The following is a 23,242-nucleotide window of genomic DNA, read 5'->3' as shown; positions in this document are numbered from 1 at the left end:
TACTCAAATCTATATGTTTCTTTCCTATACATTCATACCTATAACAAAGTTTAATTTATAAACTAGGCAGAATAAGAGATTAACCACAATATCTAACAGTACAGAACAATTATATCAATACAGTGTAATAAAAGTTATGAGAATGTGGTCTCTCTCTCAGCAAACTAGCATAAATTTCTTTTTTCTTCTTAACAAGTTCACAAATAGAAAATTTGTTCTGATCTTAGATCTAACCAACCTCAGCATGAATTTTTTCCTTTTCTTAAATTGAGAGTTTTTATAATTCCACATAATAGAAGCACTTTATGGCTTCCCTTTGGCATACGAAATGACAGCATCACTACTCTTGGGCTTTGGGACTATTGTTATATAAAATAAGGATTACCTGAACACAAGCACTGTGATACCACAACAGTGGGGAGCAGCTAAGCATGGGCATGCTAGATAAAGAGACGATTCAGCTCCTGTGGGACAGAGTGCCTGCCGAGAGATTTTTCTCACACTACTCAGAATGACTGGCAAAGGAAAACTTAGGCGCTGTTGATTTCTGGAAATTTCCATGTAATATCTTCGGAACGTGATTGAACAGCAGGGTAACTGAAACTGTGGGAAGCAAAGCTAAGAATAAGGGAGGACTACTGTATAGGAATATAAAGCTAACAGGCCACGTTTACTTTGAGAGAAGATTATTATCATATGTGTAGCTTAGATAAAGCAAAGAAACAATGAAACATTGTTTCTCCTATTGATGGGAAGACCCTGGGGATGTACAGGTAGGTATGAATGAAGAATATAACCTTTGCCACTGATATCCAAAACAAGGGGCATATGATAGAGTGGACTAGTAGAGTCCCGGCTGAAATTTATTGACTATTAAGGACACTGAGCATTCAAAGCACAACCATGCCAAAAAAAAAAAAAAAAAAAAAAATGAGGAAAAGACTGGTTTTCAAAAAAGGCTTTTTTCTACTCCAGATTGTGCTGAGCCTGGAAGCTTCTGCAGGACCCACTTTGGACAAGGTTTTAACTGATATTTTTGGCATGGGAATTCTGATATTAGAGCCCCACGTGTGTAAACCTATGATAAGTTCAGACTCAAAATTTCTAAACTCCTGAGTCAGTATAAGAGACAGATTGTGTGATAAAAGAATAGAGAAGAGATTTGAGTATCCCGAGGAAAAGACATTTCTAAGTGTTGTAAGAAAATGACAAGAAACCAGCCACAGTCAAACAGATCTTAGGAATGCTCACTGACATCATTCAGTTGAACCGTCGTTTTCTTTATTACCAATTGCTGATGGGGACATGAAGTAAAGAGATTGCACCAATATCAAGGAGTTAGAAAGAAATGACAGCTGGAGAATGACAATGACAGAAAGATTCAGGCTAGGCACTGTGGTAAAAAGAAGATAGATTTTTGAAAAAGCTAAAGGCCATGGCTCAAACTGATCCATTCACTCTAATTTGAATGGAAATAAGGTTGGAATAGAAGCTACTTTTTAAGCACTTAACACTTTGGCTCCCCTGAGCTTCTTTTAAGAAACAGGGTCAAAGATTGGAATATAAATGGGGTCAATGCCGTGGTCCCTTCCAAAAGCCATAATGTAATGACTTATTTGTGTCAGGACCACTACTTTCAAGTCTCAGACAGCAATGGTCCCTTTGGGCCAGGGGATGAGGAGGAATGCTGAAGGGGATGGGCTGAAAAGAGGCTTTGTCTCTGAGAAACAAACCATCTTCTATAACTACGAGTAGAGCTTCTAATTATTTAGGATGACCTGAGTCAAATATAGCCATGTTCTATGCCCTGTGCTTATAAGGTAGTATCTGTATATCTACATACAATTTCTACTTAAATATTTGTTTTGTGTAGTATTCTGATGTTGAAATAATTAGCATCACATAGAAATGGCCTGGCATAATCTTTCTGTCATATATTTATAAGTATGTTTAAATGAAACACACTTCTACCCCCCCCACCCCTCTGCTTCCCGTAGATGTCGAGGCAACAGTGACAAATTTAGATGAGTCCGTGTGCTTATTTATTGTGGCATTAATGAACAAAGCTGTTGGTATGTTGCATACTAGCTGTTTCTGAGCTATGCAGATTGTGCCAACATGTCATGTAAATGTTTCCACTTGTTAAAAATTTTAAAGGCCAAAACATGTGCTATCTTATTCAAACATATTTTTCCAAGGATTTGAAAGTAATTTTGACATAAATTTAATTAAGCCCCAAAATCACACTCTTATGTTTGTAGACTGTCATCACAGCTAAGTGCCTTATTTATTATTCTGAATACTGGAAAACACTCTCATACCAAACTGCATGTTCTTTTATATTCACTAAAAGTTTCGCTGATGTAGGCCTATTAGTATTTTTCAACTGAAAAATAAACAATGATCAGTTGTGTCTTGTATAATTAACTTATACCCACATATCTATTTTGAAAATAAGTAAATAAGGAGATTCATTAAATAAATTATGGCTTTTGATAAGGCAGAAAAACTCTACTTCAAGCTAGAGCTCTCAAGTACTATTCTGTTTGGGAATAGATGAATGTCCAATGACCAGATAGCTCCAATGCAAATGAGTATCTCCAAAACTGTTTCTCCTCTTTATAGTAGTCAGTCAAAATATGCCATGTTCCACATACACAGTCATTAGGTTCTCAGGATTTTTATATGTATACCTTAGCTTCAGGACTACACCTTACCTGATACCATAACTTTTCTGAAAGTAGAGTGAATGAACAGCATCTCCTAGGTTGGTAGAATAAACTTAGTAAGGTTGAGGATGTAAACTCTTATAAAGGATCCTTGCCTGTTTATAAAAAAAATGTTGTCTCATCTATGTATGGAATTATATAGTTCTTAGTTTTTTTCTGATTTACTTATTTCACTCAGTATAATGTTATCAAGTTCCATCCATGTTATTGTAAATACATAAAAATAATGAGACTCAGAGACATGGACAAGAATGTGATGGTTACCATGGGCGGGGGAGAAGAAGGAGGGGGTGGGGGGAGGGGAGGGGCACAAAGAAAACCAGATAGAAGGTGACAGAAGACAATTTGACTTTGGGTGAGGGGTATGCAATATAATCAAATGTCAAAATAACTTGGAGATGTTTTCTCTGAATATATGTACCCTGATTTATCAATGTCACCTCATTAAAATTAATAAAAAAAATAAAGAAAGGAAAAAGAAAAAAAAACATGTCGTCATGCCTTTCAAAGCTATTGGAGTTAACATGCATGATAAGAATTTGAAATTGTTTCTTTACATATTTCTTTTGAGTTTTAACTTCCCAATCCTTGTTTTCTTAATTTGATTGTCTCATTTCTTGTTGAATACGGTTCTCAGGGATCTCTGCACTCTATAATTTGGACTTCATACTCAGTAATAATAAATTGCCAAGGGTAAACACTAAATGTCCATAAACAACAATGAGCGACAATGGTGTCACTTACTCATTACAGGAAAAATGGGTTTCACTCAAGAAAAGGCAGATAGAATTGTTCTGATATAGAATGAGTTCAATGCACCTGACCATAAGTACATTTCCTAATCAAACCTAATCACAAGATTTTTTTTCCAGCGCTGGGGAAAACACCATTGGTCATTAATTGATTGGTCTTGCTACTCAACTCTCCCCAATTGGGAAAGTTAAGGACTGTATCATCTTCATCTTTAGATAGAGCCTTCAGAATGGGTCTGCCACAAGAATAGGTGTCAATAATAATCAGCGAATAGCCTGACCTGTGGTGGCACAGTGGATAAAGCGTCAACCTGGAAACGCTGAGGTTGCCGGTTCAAAACCCTGGGCTTGCCTGGTCAAGGCACATATGGGAGTTGATGCTTCCAGCTCCTCCCCCCCTTCTCTCTCTCTCTCTCTCTCTCTCTCTCTCTCTCTCTCTCTCTCTCACTCTCTCTCTCCCCTCTCTATAATGAATAAATAAATAAATAAATTTTTTAAAAAATAATCAGCAAATAGTTAAAAAATTATATTTGCACATACATACCATCCCATATGCATGTATTTTATTTCTCCAGTTACTTTACATCAATTATTACCTGAAGCCTTTCAACAAGCATGTAATTGTGAGCATTTTTAGAATTAATCAAGCATATATAATATTATTGCTTTAAATTAATTAGACTAATGCTCAATTAGATTCACAAAATGCTCATGCATCTTTCTCAATTTTTAATAGCATTTTCTTTCTTTTTAAGAAAAAAAAGTTTCAAAAAATGAATTAAATGCCAACAGTACTGGAAACATTCACACTAAGTTAATCTATTATATTTCAACATTATCAGGAACCAGGCTGATTAAAACAGATAAAATAAATCGAATCATTTTAAATGTGAAACTATTAGGGTAGAAAATACCTGAGTGCCTCAAACTTTTAAATAATTTGCTTAACCAAATAAAGCAGTTTCATTTGTAAAAGTGCAACTTCCCTACAATAGTTATTCTCAAAAACACTGACTTACAGCTTCCCTATAGAAGTAATATTAATGATATTGTTAGATATGTTTCCAGATAATTTCTTATGTCACTATGCCCATCATGATGACTGCTAATTGATCACAGAGATGGAAAACTATTGAAATAAATCAGCTATTCTAGGCCTATGTGCTTTCCAAATAGCTTGGAGAGGTATGGCTTGACAAACTCATTTAAACAGATTTTATTACTGGAAATTTTAACTAAGAGGCACAGCTGTAAACTGAATGTTAGCATTAGGAATTTAAGCCAAAATAAGTAATATGATTTTCAGATTGTAGAAATGGTTGGGAAATCCATTTTGGTCTATATGCAAGCTGAGGCAAAAGATACCCACCAGGCGATCTCTGAATAGTAGAGTAGGTATACATAATAAAGCATAGATTGCATAATTTACTGCTCCTGAGAGAGATAAAAAATGTGACTTTGAACTCTTTCTTTATCTATAATTCTTTCCTGGGAAAATAAAAGTCCTGGTTAAAACCAATTCTTCACCTTCTTAATGCCTTAATCGGAGCAGCTGACTATATTTATAAAAAATACACAACCACAAAAGACTCCTCTCACTTTAAATTTATGAGCAGAGATATCATATGGTTTTTTTAAACTGTTGGAAATCCTACTATATCCCTTTAGTCTTTTCTCTCTTTCCTTGTTCATTATTTCATAACCTTTTCTTTGTTTGTTTTTTCTTGAATCTCTATAACTTTTTTCTGTCAATTTAATGAATGCTTCATTTCTCATGTCATCATGAAAATATAAGGAGCCAGATGATGAGAACAACACACTTTTATATCATGAAATAGGTCCATTTACCTGCACCTGAAAGTGCTTATTTTGCTTTCCGTTTGAATCCACATACTCTCACCTAAGTCGATCCAAACTTGCCCCTTCTTTATTGGATTGCATTCTTTCTATCTAAAAGCTCTGCTCTGGTCAATTGCCTCCTCTTTTTCTTGCCCTGTAAATTTCTCCCTCTGTTTTATTATCCTTATTGCCATGTCTCCCTCCTGACCCTATATGTGTGCCTATATCTACAAGATATATCGATATTCCCACACATATCTGCTCTTCTTCAGAGAACACTTTTCCAATGAGCTTTCTGTTCTTGCTATCCCACTTCCTCAACTTCTCTGTTTTCTCTTACGTATTTTTACCAAAGTTAACTTTGGCATTAATCTTCGCAAATATAACGATCATTTGCTAACGCTCATCATATCATACTGATCTCAGCAACATTTAATTCAGTATGTCATTTTGTCCTGCATCAAACTTTCTTACTTAGTTTCTGTAAATCTCTCTACCTTGTCTTGGTTTTCCTCCTTTGTTACTGGTGACCAATATTTATTTCCTTTGCTTCTTCTTTGTCCAACTCCTGACTTTTTAAAAGTTGAAATACAACTGAGTTGTAGTCTCAGCTCTCTGTTTTCCAATGTGTACTCATTTTAGAGTTTATGTCAACTATATAGAGTAAACTTGCTTTGTCTCTTTATTAATATACTTATAACTCCTAAATGTATGTATCCTGCTCCAAACTCTCCTTGATTTTCTGACTTATGTCCAACTGCATAAGTGACATCCTCCTTTGCTTATCTAAAAGGAACTCAAATTTAACTAAACTTAAGTGCATATGCATTTGTATAAATATTCTTTTATACATGTATATTCATATACACTTCCAAATCTATGTGTCCCCAAATGTTTCATATTTTAGTAAGGGACTTCTCAAATAATTTTTTATTTTTTGCTGAGTTTATTTTATTAATACTCTAAACTCCATTTCCAAATCACAGGGAATTGTTTAAGACAGACAGACAACTTGTACCACTGGCATTTTTGTCACCTTGATTCAATTCACTATTTTCTCAATCTCTTTTATTGGGCATTGGCAATTAGGTTCAAATTGACCTTATAGCTTCCTCCTTGCTTTTCTGTGCTGTTAAATTCTAGCTTAATCTAAAATCAAAACAAACAAAAATATCCAGCTTTGGCAAAACTTTTCTACTTCACTGTTCTATGAGTAAAACCATTTTAATTATTTTTCTATAAATTCGCCAAGATCTTTAATTTATTATTCTGACCTCAATTGTAAATTTTGATTTGGCTGCCTATTACATTATGATCTTCCTCTTGATTCCCTGACCTAAAGATAACTAAGTTGTTATCTCTATCTTTTAAGGGTTACTCACAAATAAATGTCTACACTTTCACTTATGTACTTTTGAGGCACAGTATTATGATTTAAATGAATGACAATCATCAAGGAAAATATATCTGGGACTTAAATTATTCTGAATCTTTAGGAAGTATTTTTTTTTTAAAAAAAACAGTATTAGTTGTTTCATTACTCTGCTTTTAAAATTATTTATTTATGTTAAATTATTATAGATTTTTGAAAGTCATTGATTTATAGTAGAAACAAAGTAACAGTTTACATTTAGAAATTTCCAGTATTACTACACAGTGTTATGTTAGGACAATTTGTTTCCGGCTTTTTTTTTTTTAAGTTATTTTGCATGTTATAACTCTGAAAAGAATTAGAGATAGCCCTGGATGGTTGGCTCAGTGGTAGAGCTTTGGCCTGGCATGTGGAAGCCCCGGGTTCAGTTATTGGTCAGGGCACACAGTAGTGACCATCTGCTTCTTCATCCCTCCCTCTCCCGCTTCTCTCTCTTTCTCTCTCTCCCTCAGCCATGGCTGGAATGGTTTGAGCATGTTGGCCGCAGGCACTGAGGATGGCACCATGGCCTTGTCTCAGGGCCGAAAATAGCTTGGTTGCCGAGCAAAGGAGCAATGGCCCCAGATAGGTAGTGCATCACCCAGTAGGAGGCTTGCCAGGTGAATCTTGGTCTGGCGCATGCAGGAGTCTGTCTCTCTGCCTCTCTGCCTTTCACTTAATTAAAATTAAAAAAAAAAGAATTAGAGATAAATGCATTATACAGGATGCATATTAAAACTATAATCACATTTTGGTTAAATATTATTTCTACATATCACAGATTTTAGTTCAACCTTGGACTGGCAGGCAAATCTGTGTGCAAACAATGGAAAGTTTTGCATCACTGTGTTTTTGCTAAAAAACTTACCAAAGAGGTGAAATCAACTACATTGAAAAATAATAGTTGTTGAAAAAAGTTCTTCACTTTGTAAGTTACATAAATATCACATTCAGCATTTGAAAATAGGGTACTGAGGAAATAAACATGATAAGTGAAGGTGTCAGTGAGAGGTAATGACTGATACAATATTTAAACAGCTTCAAGATAGAAGACAAATTATTTGAACTAATGTTCTCATTTTTTCTGTCACTACTGATTATTGTGCTTATAACTATTAATGAAATATTCATATAGCTGCAGAAATATGAAATAAAATATTAAACTAAAATACTTAGTCTATAACTTGAAACTGAAGAAAAATGATATAACATAAAAATGTACAACTAACATAAGTCTATGTATTTGAAATTTAAGTTTAGTTTTTATATGTCACAAATGGGAAAATTTGACAAAAATTAAATGCAGTAAGAAACCAACTTAGTTAATAAAGTTGTATTTAGGGGGTGGGGGAGTAAAATAATTTTGTTATAGCTCCACTGAGATTCTATTTAGATACTAAATAGAATTATATGTTATTCTATTATTCTATTATTGCATTATTCTATTATTCTATTATGCATTATTCTATTATTCTATTAGATACTAAATAGAATTATGATTATGCATTATTCTATTTAGATACTAAATAGTATAGTGTTTTATTATTCTAATAAATAAAAAAATTATATAGTTTTGATGATATTGTTTCATGAAATGTATAAAAGACTGCACATAAAATAGAAGCTTTACAAGGTACCTTCCCCCCAAAAGAAAATGCAATCTAAAAGCTAATGTGGATTAGCACACTACATTTACTGATATATTTTAAATATTTTAAAATATTATTGGTAGACTAGTGTTTAAGCTTAAATTCTACAGGCTTATCTTAAAGAAAATAAAAAGTTAGAGTAAGACAACTAATTTAAAAAAATGAAATAAGAATGTCTCTTCAGATAATACCAGGGAAAAACAACACAATGTCAGCTCTCATTCAAAGAGCACACATATAGCCATAAAAGCAATATTTCCCAAGTTGTTATTGTTTGTGATGCACATTTAAGTGCACAGAACATTTGCCTTTATGGCAGTTTTATTCTCAGCACAGTAAAGCAAAAGGGTTTCTATTCAATTGACTTCTCATAAAAAGTTTAATTCCCTATTTGGCATGGGTTACATCTTGAGTTTCTTACTCCAGCTAATATCTATACTCTGAGTAAGTAAATTCTGCTGTATGTAACAGACTGACCTGGTGTCAGGGAGAGAGGAAATTGTACCTATTATAAGTGACGTGGGATCGCAGCAGCTAGCGAGCCTTTTTCAAGGTGGGAGTGGGGATGAGAAATGACACTGAGACAAAACTATCATAGTAAATAACAATGCATCACATAAAAATAGAAAGTATTATGCTGTGTTAAGTATCACCATAAAGTATTTCATGCCAATAAACAAATACTACAATAATGTATACCTCACTATAGACAGGTTTTTTAGTAATCAGATAAATACGAAAAAAAAATTAGAAAGATGTTATGTTAGTAGATGTATTATATGTTTTAGCTAGAGTTGTACAAATCATAAACCAGAAAGATAATTCTTAGTGAATTCATGTCTATATTTAAGAATCAGTAACAGTAAATGTTAAGCATATAACAGAAGTAGTAAAATACTTAACACAAAATAATGTTATATATAGTTTTAGATAGAATTATAAATATATTTAGAGATAAAATATAAATATAGTTATATATATTTTTAACTGAAGATTTTAATCTTAAATTTAAAACAATGAATCAATATAAGTGATTATAAAATATAATCTATTTTTCAAATTTAATCTATTTTAAATATTTAAGTATAAATACTAAATATAAATCTGATAAATTCAGCATATAAAATAAATAAAACTTACTTTAAAGTTGAAATAATTATAAAAAAGAGAAATCTTACTTTCTTTAAAATTGTTTTCAGTTTCTGCTATATTTTTTCAGTACTACCTTTTTATTATTATTTTTTTTTATTTTGAGATTATTGTAGTCATATGTGTTACAAGAAATAATACAGAGAGAGTCCATATATCCTCTTCTCAGTTGCTACCAATGGTAACATTTTGCAAAACTAAACAGGTAGGCAAAAAGGAGTCAACAGTTGTTCATATGAAAAATAATACAATGATTATAAAGAATTAAACAAAAATAAACTCTGTGTTTTATGTACTCACAACTGTAAACCTACTTTTACCAATCCCTGTCTAATATAATATCATAACCAGGATATCCACTTCAATACTATCTAGTAATCTCTCATTAATTTCCTGTTTCACTTATATCCATTTGTGTATCGGTGTGTGTATTCTACAATTCAATTTTATCATGTGTGTTTGTCCACCACAGCTAAGGAAATACAAAAGAGTACAGATTTGCAAACATTTTAAAAAATGAATTAAAAAAAAGGAATTTAAAGCACTAGTAATCTTTTAAAGCAGAAGTTAACAAACTCTTTTTGAAAAGATCCAGATAAAGTAATTTTTAGGCTTTGCTGACCAAACTCTTGCTGTCACAACTACACAATTCTCCTTTTATAGTGTAAAAAATCCCACAAAACAATTCTTAAATAGGTGTGGTTGGTTCCAACCACACTTGATTTAATTTGTTTCTTCCTTTTCACCATTACTGGTGAAAACTATTACTGGCAACTATAAATAGCTGAAATTCCACAGAAAAAGTTACAATCACAAGAATTTATTTTAGCTATCACAACAATGTCAGGCCTTCATCTATATAGAATCCTCTTTTATGCCCCAAAGTTGGCCAACTGTACACTTCTAAGACAGGCAATTTATTGTTTTGTACTCTAATACTTACTTCTGCTCTGCTGAAATAAAACCCTTTGATGGGTGATATATATGTTAGGCAAAACACCAAAACAAACAAGCCAACAAACAGCAGACCCACAAATGTTAAGACTCGGGAAATGTGCTAACTAAGTCAGAAAAATAAATGAAATTTTAATACTATACACACTGAGAAAGTATTTTGAAGCCACTGCAGACCTAATAAATATGCTTAGTATAAGACCGAAGGACCAAAGTTTTCAAAGCATTGTGTATAATCTCATAAGAAAGGCAACAACATTCTTAGCTATATCCAGTTCATCTAGCTCCATGCTGATTTACATATTGAGTTCCATTATGCCTAAGCATCTAGCAATAAAGCAGAAATTTAAATACACCAGATTTTTTCTAACGTGGTATATAATATCATCTATTTCCATATAATCAATTCTCTAGTGTCAGCTGGAAAAAATCTCTGCTGGAGAATATGATTCTAAATTAACTTAATAGCATATATTTACATAGTTTTAAAACATCGTGCATCAGTGAAATAGAACAATTTCCACTGCATCATCTCAGGTCAAAATTATAGAAAAAAATATTCGTGTATGTGCTGTAAAGCACAATGCTAATAAAATCAAATTTAGTTATTTGTAAAATAGATTTGATAGAAGTGAGGGATCAGCTGAACTTAAAACCAAACTAGCTGTTCATTCTGTCAGGGAAGAATATCTAATTTCATAAAATCATCTGAACACGCAGTAAAATGCATACAGGTCGTACTGGTAAGAAAACTACCCCTAATTTTTTTCTTCCTCTATAGTAAAATGTTTCTAGTAGCCACAGCATTTCATTTGTATTATTTAAAAGCTCTGTGCATAATTTCTTTCATCACCTTAGAAACAATACTTTATGTATTCTAGCAAATTTGAAAAAGGACGAGGTTTAATAGTCACTTACCTTCATTGGTGAGCAAATGAAGTGTAACAACATGTTGTGAGCATGAATTAAGCTAGGAATTAAGACACCCAACAGATTTTTAAGTGTAAATATAGTTCAGGAATATTTTGAGAAATAGAGCCAAGGATTAGTAGTGAGGTTGATCACTGACCTATTCAAATAATAAAAATTCCATATATTTAACACTTCAGAATTGCAATCTGCATTATGAGTGTCAACAAGAGAGTATACTCTCCAGGACAAGTAAACAACAACAACAAAAATAACAAATACATTTAAACATAAATAAATCACTGAAGCTGTTCTGTGATTTATTTATATAACGTATTTAAAAAAATGTCAAATTATTAAGTCAGCAGTACATTTCCACAAACAAGGACCAATGATTTTGTGTACCATGAAAATAAATACCAATACTTTCAAATTTTAAATTACAGTTGTCTCAGATTTACTAAATAAGTTTAGTATGGGTTCTAAGTCCTGTTTGCTTATTATAGTGGGCATTTCTGGGTTCTATATTGTTTGAATTATGTGGTATGAATGAAACCATTCTTTTTAATAAAGAGGAAATGAGATGTTAGCACAACATGACTTGGCATTCACTATTCCCTCAGTCCCACTCCAGGTGCTTTTCTCTGGGTGGATATGGCCTGTTGACTGAATTGGACAACCACCCCATGTCCCTAAGACAACAGCATGCTCGGGAAGCCATCTGGTGCAATGCTGTAAGCTATATTAAAATTTGAGTCGTATTTTGGCCAGCTTTGTTCACATAACTGAGATTCCGAATTATATCCACGTAGATTTCTACACACTTGCTGCTTACTGGCGTAGCTGAGCTCACATTTTTTTTTCCTATCATTTTTCAGACATTTGCTGATATAAAAATTATGCTAGAATTTTAATTTCAAAACTTTAATTGAGAGGAGAAAAAAAATAGAGAGGGTGACCCTTTAGGTCCCCCTGGATTTACCTTTGAAGAAGCAGTCTTCATTGTGAACGATGGTAATCTTTTGTTTCTTCAGGCAGGCTGCTCTGTGCACCTCACAGTGGTTTTCATAGAATTCTCCATCAGATCCACACACAGGTTTGTAGTGCCGTTTGCAAAGGTTCATGCAGGTGCATTCTGCTTGCCCTGTCTCTCTGCTGATAACACAGTGCCTTCCCAAACCACAATATTTATTTTCACAAGATCCCAAAGTGTCATCCTGAATATGGAATCCTGAGGGTAAAGAACAGAAAGTTTTTTTGATTTATATGTCCAAATAATATGTTCCTGTCAAAGTTTCAAATTTTAAAAACTGTCTATCTAAGGGCAATCAGGTATCAGTTGTACTCAGTGGAGAACACACTTAAAATCGGCAGATGAACCTTTTCAGAACACTCCCGTCATTCTTCCCTTCCTCCCCCTTCTCTCCTTGAGCTTTCTTCTTCTTCCCTAATGTGTAGTTTGGTCCATAGAACAAGGTCTCTAAAATTAAACTGAGTTCAAATCCTGGATCAACCACTTATTAGCTTTATATTCTTGGAAAAAATTACTTCTTTGTGCTAAACTGTCCATTTGTAAAAAGGGGATAGACCATCCCCTAGAATTGTATAAAATATCTGGGCTCTGGCTCATTGGCTCTATGGTAGAGCATTGACCCAGAATGTGGAAGTCCCAAGTTCAATTCCCGGTCAGGACACACAGGAGAGGCAATCATCTGCTTCTCCCTTCCCTTCTTTTTTTTCTCTTTCTCTCTCTCTTTTCCTCTCCCAAAGCCATAGCTCAATTGATTCAAGTATGTCAGCCCTGAACACTGATGATGGTTCCGTTGAGCCTCTGCCTCAGGAACTAAAAATACCTCAGTTGCGAGCATGGTCCCAGATGGGCAAAGCATTTACCCCAGCCAGTTTCCAGGTGAATTCCAGCCAGGACGCATGTAGAAGTCTGTCTCTCTAACTCTCCTACTCTCACTTAAAAAAAAAAACAAAAAAAAAAAAACTATACTCTCTGACACTATATTCCAATTGTTGAAAAAATATTACGTAAAATTTAAAACAAAAAATATAATTTATTGAATAAAGCTTTCTAAAAGTGTGACTTAAATAACTTATAATGACTTATTGAGCTATTTTAGGATATTTTGAAAAATGCATTTAATTCAGTAGTTCTTGAAGTTTGGCATGCAATAGAATGCACCAGAGAAGTTGTTAAAGCATAGATTCTGCCTCTACTCAACTTTAGAGTTTCTGAGACAGTAGGTCTGGGTACATCTCTAAATTTGTGTATCTGAGATTATAGGTGATGATGATACTGTTGCACTTGGTATCACTCTTCTGGATTTTTGACTTACTGAAATTCCAATTTACAATTAAAATAAATATAATACAGAAAAAAAGACCAGGTAAATAATTATAAAAGCTCTTTCATAGATGAGAAAAGATAAAATATTCATGTTATTATTAAAGCCACATATTATTGACTGCAAATATTTAGAAGAAATGAGATAAGATATGAAAAAATGATATGGAGCAAATGTTGCTGCCGTTATATTATTACTTTTTAATGTGCAATGTAGTACATTAAAAAAGAAAATCCAAAATTCTGTCAATCATAATAATACAGTAATGACCAATTTTAATTTGGAATATCATTTTCCTTATCTTTATAGCAGTAGTTATATATAGTATAGTTATAGTATCTTTATAGCCAGTAGTTGATCTAATGCTTATAGGGTTCAAAATGAGATTGCCATTATAACATAGGAATTTGACTCATAGGTGTATTTTGTATAATTTTATATCTAATATTTTCTTTATTTTACTAACACAGATTTTCTTGCTTTTAATTAAAGAATTTAAGATGATCAAAACCAACTTATTTTTTATTATCACAGAATGAGTTGAGGAATACTCCACTATGAAAGGAAGTCATTTCTGTTATATCTATATGGTGAGCATCTCTCCTAGAGATGCTTCTCTTAATATTTTAATATCTCTCTTTTTAATATTTTTCTTCATAATGCCTTTACTCCAGTTCAGAGATTTATATTAGAATATTGGCTATTTTGGAGAAGTTAATAAATTATTTTACACTAGCTAGAAGCTGTTTGTTGCACATAGCTGCTATAATTAAAGAAAATTTAATTAATGTAGATGTAATCCAAAAGAAAACTCATGTTATATAACTGAATAGCTAGATGTATCCTTTCTGTCAGTAATTATCCATGACTAATGCTGAACTTAAGTTTCAATCGAGATTAAATTAATCTAATCAACAAGTCAAAAATTTCTTTTACATAAATTCAGTGAGGTAACATGCTAAATGGATTTTAATCAAGCATTTATATCCTGCTATCTCATAAGTTTAAAAAATAATATTTGTTCCCACAAAAATGCTATATATATATATATATATATATTTTTTTTTTTTTTTTTTTTTTTTTTTTTCATTTTTCCAAAGCTGGAAACGGGGAGGCAGTCAGACAGACTCCCGCATGTGCCCGACTGGGATCCACCCGGCATGCCCACCAGGGGGCGATATTCTGCCCCTCTGGGGCATCGCTCTGTAGCATCCAGAGCCATTCTAGCACCTGAGGCAGAGGCCATGGAGCCATCCCCAGTGCCCGGGCCATCTTTGCTCCAATGGAGCCTCGGCTGCAGGAGGGGAAGAGAGAGACAGAGAGGAAGGATAGGGGGAGGGGTGGAGAAGCAGATGGGCGCTTCTCCTGTGTGCCCTGGCCGGGAATCGAATCCCGGACTCCAGCACGCCAGGCCGACGCTCTACCGCTGAGCCAACCGGCCAGGGCCAAAAATGCTATATATTTAACAAGTACATGATTTTATAATTTTTATGCCTTCAGAGGTTTACAAAAATCCTCCACCAGCTTTCAAACAAACAAAAAGTACAACTTCATAGTTACAAAACAGTCTTGGGGATGTAAACTAAAGCATAAGGAAAATAGTTAAGAATATGGCAGAAACTATCTATAGTGCCAGGTGGATACTGGAAATACCAAGGGGAAACAATTATAAACTATATGACTGTCTAACCATTAAGTTGTACACATGAAACCAATACAAAATAATATTGAAAGTAAACAGAAATTGAAAAAAAATACCTTTGAGTCATCTAAAATATAAATTAAAAAAACTAAAACATTAAAAAATAAGAGATGTCAATTCACAAAGTAAAATAATTCTGCATAATTCTAAAAATAGTCTTTTTCAGATTCTAAATCATAAGTATATTCTCTTTGAGTTATTGATATAATATACTCTATCAATTAGGTATTTAAAGTGAATCTAAATTGAAATAAACTTTAATAAAATGTAATTATTTTTATGTGTAAGGTTGATACAGAATGGGTAAAAAGAATGGTCATTGATACTTTTTCTAGTGGCTCACACAGGGCATAAGACAGGATTTGAGATTGGCCCCGTAGAAAGACACAGCTTTAGGGGCACAGAGGAGAATGATATGGATTATATCAGGTAAGACCTCACAGATAATGTGTGAAACCACAGTTGAGTTATGTTTGAGGAATGAATTAGGAGTTCAGAGGATGATAATAGGAATAGACAGGGTAAGAAACAAACTGATGCTGAATTTAAAACACTAACAGCAGAGAGAGGGAAGAACCAGAGTCTGATGAGGTAACTACCTGGAATAATTATAGTAGCAATAAATATAATTGATATAAAGTGCCAAGTTATTTGAGGTATTGTCTCATAAAAATAAGTAGTAATAAAGTAAAAAATGTGAGCATTGTGTTAACTTTGATTTGTAAAAAACAAAACAAAACAATTTCTGGTCAGAGAATAGGACTATAGTCTTTTATAGTCTTTGCTTTTCCACTTTATATTTGTCTGACCCCACTTGGGTATGATATTCAAGTGGTAAAATAAGAAGGAACTAATAAATCATCTTTATCTTTACTTTCATACAAACAATGTGTTCATTCAAGAATGCTTGTCAAAACATAGCTTTCTAATAAAAGCTAATTTTTGAGAAATATATTTAGTAAGCTTTCTCTAGAATGCCTAATATTTAAATTTACCTCCACTGGACAACTCAGAATTCTCTTAATTTTAATATTTACATACTCTAGAAAAAGCCGCAACTATACTAGATGCAATATTATTTTTAACTTGGATTTTCTAAATTTATTTTTTTCCCCTAAGATTTTGTCCTTTATTTTATTTTCATATCAGGTTACAAGTTTAAAAAATGGCCTGACCAGGCGGTGGCGCAGTGGATAGAACGTCGGACTGGGATGTGGAAGACCCAAGTTCCAGACCCCGAGGTCGCCAGCTTGAGCCCAAGGTTGCTGGCTCAAGCAAGGGGTCACTCGCTCTGCTGTAGCCCCCGGTCAAGGCACATATGAGAAATCAATCAATGAACAACTAAGAAGCCGCAACGAAGAATTGATGTTTCTCGTCTCTCTCCCTTCCTGTCTGTCCCTATCTGTCCCTCTCTCTGACTCTCTCTGTCTCTGCCACAAAAAAATAAATAAATAAATAAAAATAAAAGTTAAAAAAGTGAACTTTCACATTAGCGTCTTTATTTGTATTCCAACTGTCACTACAAGTATGATTACAGGCAAGTTAGAAAAACACTAAGTCTCTGTTTCCCTATCTAATGAGAACACAAATAAATGTATTATTTAGATGAGTAAATAAATGGAGAAAATAATAATCATATTATCACATTGTTGTAGAGAAGATTATGTGAGGTGATGCAATAAAAGTGCTTGGCATAGACTATGTGTTAACAAATATTATTATTAAGAATTAACATTTAATCTGAATTTGGCATGTAAAATACGCTGGCTTAAAAACATCAGAATAAAGAGCAGCCTTTGACAATTCTAGTTTCTGTTAAACCCATTGAAATGTATTTACAGACATTAAAATGTGTACTTCCAAATAATATACTTAAAATTTTCTAAGGTATTCACTAAGTGAGATTTTTCCTTGTCTGTAAAAGAAAAGAAGAGAGAAGAAAAAAAGGCTCACGTTTATATTATAATTTATTTTGATTTAAAATAAGTCTAATATTTTGGTAACATTACAGTACCCACATATGGAAAAGTTGTAAAACTCCACAGTAAATCCAAAATACAAATGCCTGTAACAAAAACACATTCAGTCCTCAAAAACATCATGCCAAGTGACGTTCAAGTAAATACTCCAATGCTGCAGAATACTGAGCCCAGTATGATATTTTTATGACCTTTGATGATTGGGACATGTATTGCCTGTTGCTAATTTGTGTGTCAGTCAAAACAAGGCTGACTTACCAAAAGATTTCAAGTTGTGTCCCTACTGAAAGACAGTTTAAATGATACCATATCTATAGTTCAATGAATTTGGAATCATCTTTCCGGTCTTACTTCATACAATCTATTAGACTTCTGCAAGCTCCTGCATGTAATTCGGCCATCAGATTTATTTTTAGAAAAGCAAATATAGGCCCTGGCTGGTTGGCTCAGCAGTAGAGTGTTGGCCCCGTGTGTGGAAGTCCCAGGTTCGATTCCCAGCCAGAGCACACAGGAGAAGCTCCAGTTTGCTTCTCCACTCCTCTTTGTGTCTCTCTTCCCTTCCCGCAGCCAAGGCTCCATTGGAGCAAAGTTGGCCGGGCTCTTAGGATGGCTCCATGGCCTCTGCCTCAGATGCTAGAATGGCTCTGGTTGCAACAGAGCAACGCCCCAGATGGGCAGAGCATCGCCCCTTGGTGGGCATGCCAGGTGGATCCCTGTTGGGCACATGCAGGAGTCTGTCTGACTGCCTCCTTGCTTCTAACTTCAAAAAAAATACAAAAAAAAGAAGAAAAAAACAAATATAAATAAAGGCGTTGTAAGAGTCAAGGATTGATTTAGTTAAGTTTCATCTATTCAAATTATACTTTTTAATGAAAATAAATTTTTGCTAATATTGATGAATTTTGATGTGTCATTTTAAAAAGTTTGATGATTTGAGATCATTATCTACTACAGCATTTACTGATATTCTTAACTGCAGAATTATTTTAATTATGACAGCAGAATACTAAAAGAACCTAAGATACATTCTCAAAACTTACTTCAACCTCAGTCTGTGACATTTGTGAGAAAATACACAAAGATTTTTTCCTAATCATTACTTTTCTCCTTTCCATGTCCCATCTAGGAGCCAAAATTCCTCTATTAATTTAGCATCTCTAGCTTATTGAGGACTTAGAATAGAAAGTATGGTTACATGCTTAACAGATAAAAATATTTTCATCATTTGTGTGACTTATCTCATTTAATCATTTTACTTAGTAAGTGGAACTGCCTTGACATTACAGATAGATCAGGTAGATAGATGAACAAGTAGGTTGATAACACACACAGATCATAGTTGAATACATGGCATTTAAGACCTTCTTTGAGATGACTGTGATTATTAAAAGCAAAATATTTTAAAGTTCTTTCGTCCTGTAAATGTTTTGAGTGATATTCATTTTTATATTTAGTTGTAACTGCCACCCCTCCCTATAAGTGATGTTGATCTAGGTAATAAATAAGAAAATAAAATAATAAACATAAAAGAAAATTGTTTCATATTACATGACTCTATACAATGAGATGAAAGACACATGCAAAATCATCTGTGAAATTTAAAATATTTCAGATCGTGTAACAAATCCAAAACTTTAAAAGCATCTTATTTCTTATTTAAAGCAGTAGCTAGATTATTCTTAAATAATGTAGTTATTTTCACACAATGGTAAAAATATTAAAACAGGAAAATAAAAATATTTAAGTAAAAATCAAACATTATAGATGGGTAGATTTGGTTAGATGATCTTCATATCATAATAATGGTGATTGTTAGAGTCAGACCAGCCATATGGCTAATAGGAAACCGAGAAGAGATAAAGACATAGCAATTTCTGTTATGATTATAGAAACACATGAGTGCTAGAAGAAAATTGCTTTCGAATTTAAATGTTTGAATTTTAAAATCTACTTAAATTTATTATTTTTATGCTTTATTTCTTTTGAAAAAATTTTTTGTTATGAAAGTATTTTTAATGCCTTCTCTCTATCTCTCTTTTTTTTTAATTAATAGACTTTATTTGTTTAGCACTATTAAGTCCACAGCAAAACTGAGTGGAAAGTATAGAGAGGTCCATACACCAGTTACAAAAGGACAAATACAGTATAATTTCAGTTTTGTGAGATTAGAGAAACCATACAGACATACAGTAAAAATTAGAATGAGTTTCATCCCCAAAATAATCACCTTCCCCTTCTTCTTACTAGAAGCAGGAGACACAAATAGGTGTTTTGCAGACATGATAGGATGCAAAAACAGAAGCTACAATATACAAATAAATGCAGCAACATTGTACACTCACTGGAGAGCATACATTGTTGACTCCCACAATCACAAGGCAGACTGGGCACTGTGGTTTTCTGCCACTACCCAGTATCCTGAAAGTATTGTACCACGTGTTGTAAGTTCAGGAAAAGTTCAAAATCTTAATTTAAATACAGTTTATACTAAATGCATATTGCTTTGTACCATCATAAAATCAAAAACTGTAGGTTGAACCTTTGTTAGTCAGGGAATATCTATCTATTATCTATCTATTTATCTATCTATCTATCATCTATCTATCTATCTATCTATCTATCTATCTATCTATCTATCTATCTATCTATCTATCTATCTATCTAAAATCTCATCTGGCCTATGTCTTGTGATGATTTCTAGTCTTTGGTCTTATTGATTTATTTCTGTTCTTTGCTCTGATTGATCTCTCTATTCTGTAGCTCTACAAACACTTTGTCACTCTGTTTATTATATTCCACTTTTTGAAAAACCAAGTTGGTTTTTCAAGTTATTCTATGTTTATGACTTTTACATATTTGGGACTCTTCATTTTTCCACAAAATAAAATCAATATTTTAAATTAATTACTCAAATGAAAGCTTTTTCAGTTATTTTAAAAGATTATTTCATTGATTTTATTGGTTAATTGAGCAGTTTTCTCAGCCTTCTGAATATTATGATACTGGTATTATTCCCATCATTGGCTTTTGGTTAGTTTTAAACCATTAATAAACTCTCTACAAGTTACAAACAAAACACTACAATACATTGAGACATTTTTATAAATCTTTTAATTTTCATATGATTACTTTTTTTACATACACCTTCATATCATGTATAATTTGCTTAGGTAATAATACTGTGTTTCCTTCACTTTACATGCTGGCAGGCAGATGTGACAGTTTTAGTGGAAGTGTACAAATTATTTCATGATTTAGCATCTCATTCTCTCTATCTGCCAACATATTTGGCATCAAAGTTCCATTCCAGGGGTTTTTCTCATTATGCCGCTTAGGCTGCAAGTCCACTGGATCCCACTGAAGTGATATTTTATGGTGTTTATAACTTGGTGAATATTCTTGTTTGTTCTCTGCACCATCGCCTTCTGCAATACAGAGATTATGCTATAGAATTCCCTACACAAAGGCAATCGCCTAATTACTAAAAAGTATATAAGATGTACATCATTTGTTTAGGTTCAGAATAGCTTTATATAATATCAGAGATATGAGAAAATTAAAACAAATACTTTATAAAGTAAAAAAGTAATGGGAGATATAAAGTTATATGAACTTTAGAGGAAAAATACATTGATTTTGAGGAAAACTAATACAACCATCCTAATAGAGGTCAGATTTTGACAGGTAGAAATTGATTAAAAAAGGACAGGAGAGCAATACTTTGTATCCCATAAAACTCAACTCTGCTGTCATTTATAGTACCCAGTCAAGGGATTTTAGAGTGATACTTTCCTAATTTGTTAAGGCAATCCTTATTATTGTTCCAATAAAGGAAATCTAGCAAAACCCACCATATCTCTTCTTAAAGAGTTTATTTTTAAATAATTACGTACCATATATTTTTTTAATTACTAAAAAGCAACACCAATACAGTTAATTTTTCTATGTGGTTAGTTCTTTGAGTGGTAGCTCTGAAGTGGAGAAGAATAAAACAATCTCCAAATCAATGTGCTAAATAGAGCATTTTCATAAGCATTTTTCCTAAGTATTTTCTCTTCTTTGATCATTGTAACTAACATTTGAAATAAGTGCTATTTGTTTCTTGTTTTACATATAATGAAGAAACTAGCTGAAAATGATTAATTGTCATGTCTTAGGTAACATAACTGGTTAGTGATAGTTTCAAGGTTTCAAACTCATGTCTGAGCAATTAACCATTAAGTATTCTATCTGGATTTTGTTCCTATTCATTGTTAAAATTCTGGTGGGATATATAAGAGATATACTGTAGAAAATGGTAACTATTAAAATGAGCTTAGTAGAAAGTAGAGGGCCCTGGCCAGATAGCTCAGTTGGTTAAAGCATCATCCCAAAGCACAGAGGTCACTGGTTCAATCGCCAGTCAGGGCACAAACAGAAACAGATGAAAGTTACTGTCTCTCTCTCTCTCCTTTTCTCTCTCTCTAAAAATCAATAAAATAAAATAAAATAAAAGAAAGTTGGAATCTGAATATGACAACCATCCACATAAAAAAGAGATGAAGTTATAAGTGAATGTGTTGTAAGAAAACAAATATATATACAAGGGCAAGTTCAAAATAGCAACTGGCCTTTGGAAGAACTTTCAAGAGGATTGGGAATACCTTCACCTTTCATTATAGAAAAACTGGAACTAGTAACTTTAAAAAATGTCATTTACTTACTAGTGGTTAGAAGCATTGGGCCTGGAATCCTATAATCCTACCGCATGGGTTAAAACCAGGTGCCATCAGTAACTGGTTATGTAATCTCGGAAGTTTTCTTGTTCTATTTTTTTTTTGCTTTAGTTTTTTCATCAATAAAATATATGGTAACAGAACTGGTTTCAAATAGTTATTATAAATTAATACATACACACCCCTTAAAATAGTACCTGTTAAATAATAACTGAAACATTCATGTTAGCCATTATTAATATCAATATAATTGTTACTGTTATTTTATATTATTTTAATAAGCAACCAAAAAAAGTAGGTAATTTTCAAAGGAATTATAACTCAAAATCCATGTGCTATTTAATATTCATTGAAACAGTATTTAATATGATAGACCCCCACGTTAGCCCAAAACTCTACTTGGCCAGCAATGATTCAATAGTATGGTATCACATTGCTGATATTTTTAGAAAATAATTATTGGCCCTGAATGGTTGGCTAAATGGTAGAGCGTTGCTCCAGCATGTAGATGTCCTTGATTCGATTCCTGACCAAGGTGCACAGGAGGAGTGCCTATCTGCTTCTTCACCCTCCCCTTTCTTGTCTCTCTCACTCTCTCTCTTTTCTCCTCCCGAAGCAAGTTGGCCTCGGGCACTGAGGATGGCTCCATGGCCTCTGCCTCAAGCTTTAAGAAAAGCTCAGTTGCCTAGCAATAAAGCAACGCCCAGATGGGCAGAGCATTGCTCCCTAGTGGGCTTTTCTGTGGATCCCGGTCAGGGTGCATGTGGGAGTCTGTCTCTGCCTTTCCACTTATCACTGAATAAAATAATAATTTATTATTATTATTATTATTATTTATGAAATGTTTTTAAACAAATGGGGCCAGCTATTTAACTTTGGCGCTCATACCCATATTTTTTCTTCTGTAGAAAATTTTCAGTCCAAGTTGTCAACTTATCAAGTAATGAAAGTGACAACTCTTCCAGTTCTTACTTAATGATTCTTTTTGGCACAACAGCTCCAATTCGGCAGGGCATTTGTAAGAGGTCAGTAAAGAGAAGAATGAGAACATTAAGGTAATAGGAAGACAAACACTGGAGACTAATTCTTCCTCTCAATTT

General features: G+C 33.2%; 1 protein-coding gene across 3 annotated transcripts in view; it reads right to left on the bottom strand.

Annotated features, from left to right (window-relative positions):
• FSTL5 (follistatin like 5) overlaps positions 1–23,242 on the bottom strand; it is a 703,822-nt gene that overhangs the window by 440,641 nt on the left and 239,939 nt on the right. For all 3 annotated transcript variants that reach the window (XM_066387204.1, XM_066387223.1, XM_066387213.1), the window contains one exon: positions 12,375–12,623. In XM_066387204.1, the coding sequence (XP_066243301.1) occupies positions 12,375–12,623 (249 nt within the window). The remainder of the gene's footprint in view (positions 1–12,374; positions 12,624–23,242) is intronic.

Source organism: Saccopteryx leptura, chromosome 1 (genome assembly GCF_036850995.1).
Source record: "Saccopteryx leptura isolate mSacLep1 chromosome 1, mSacLep1_pri_phased_curated, whole genome shotgun sequence".
In the NCBI taxonomy this organism is placed as follows: Eukaryota; Metazoa; Chordata; class Mammalia; order Chiroptera; family Emballonuridae; genus Saccopteryx; species Saccopteryx leptura.
This window is presented reverse-complemented; position numbering and strand designations above follow the sequence as displayed.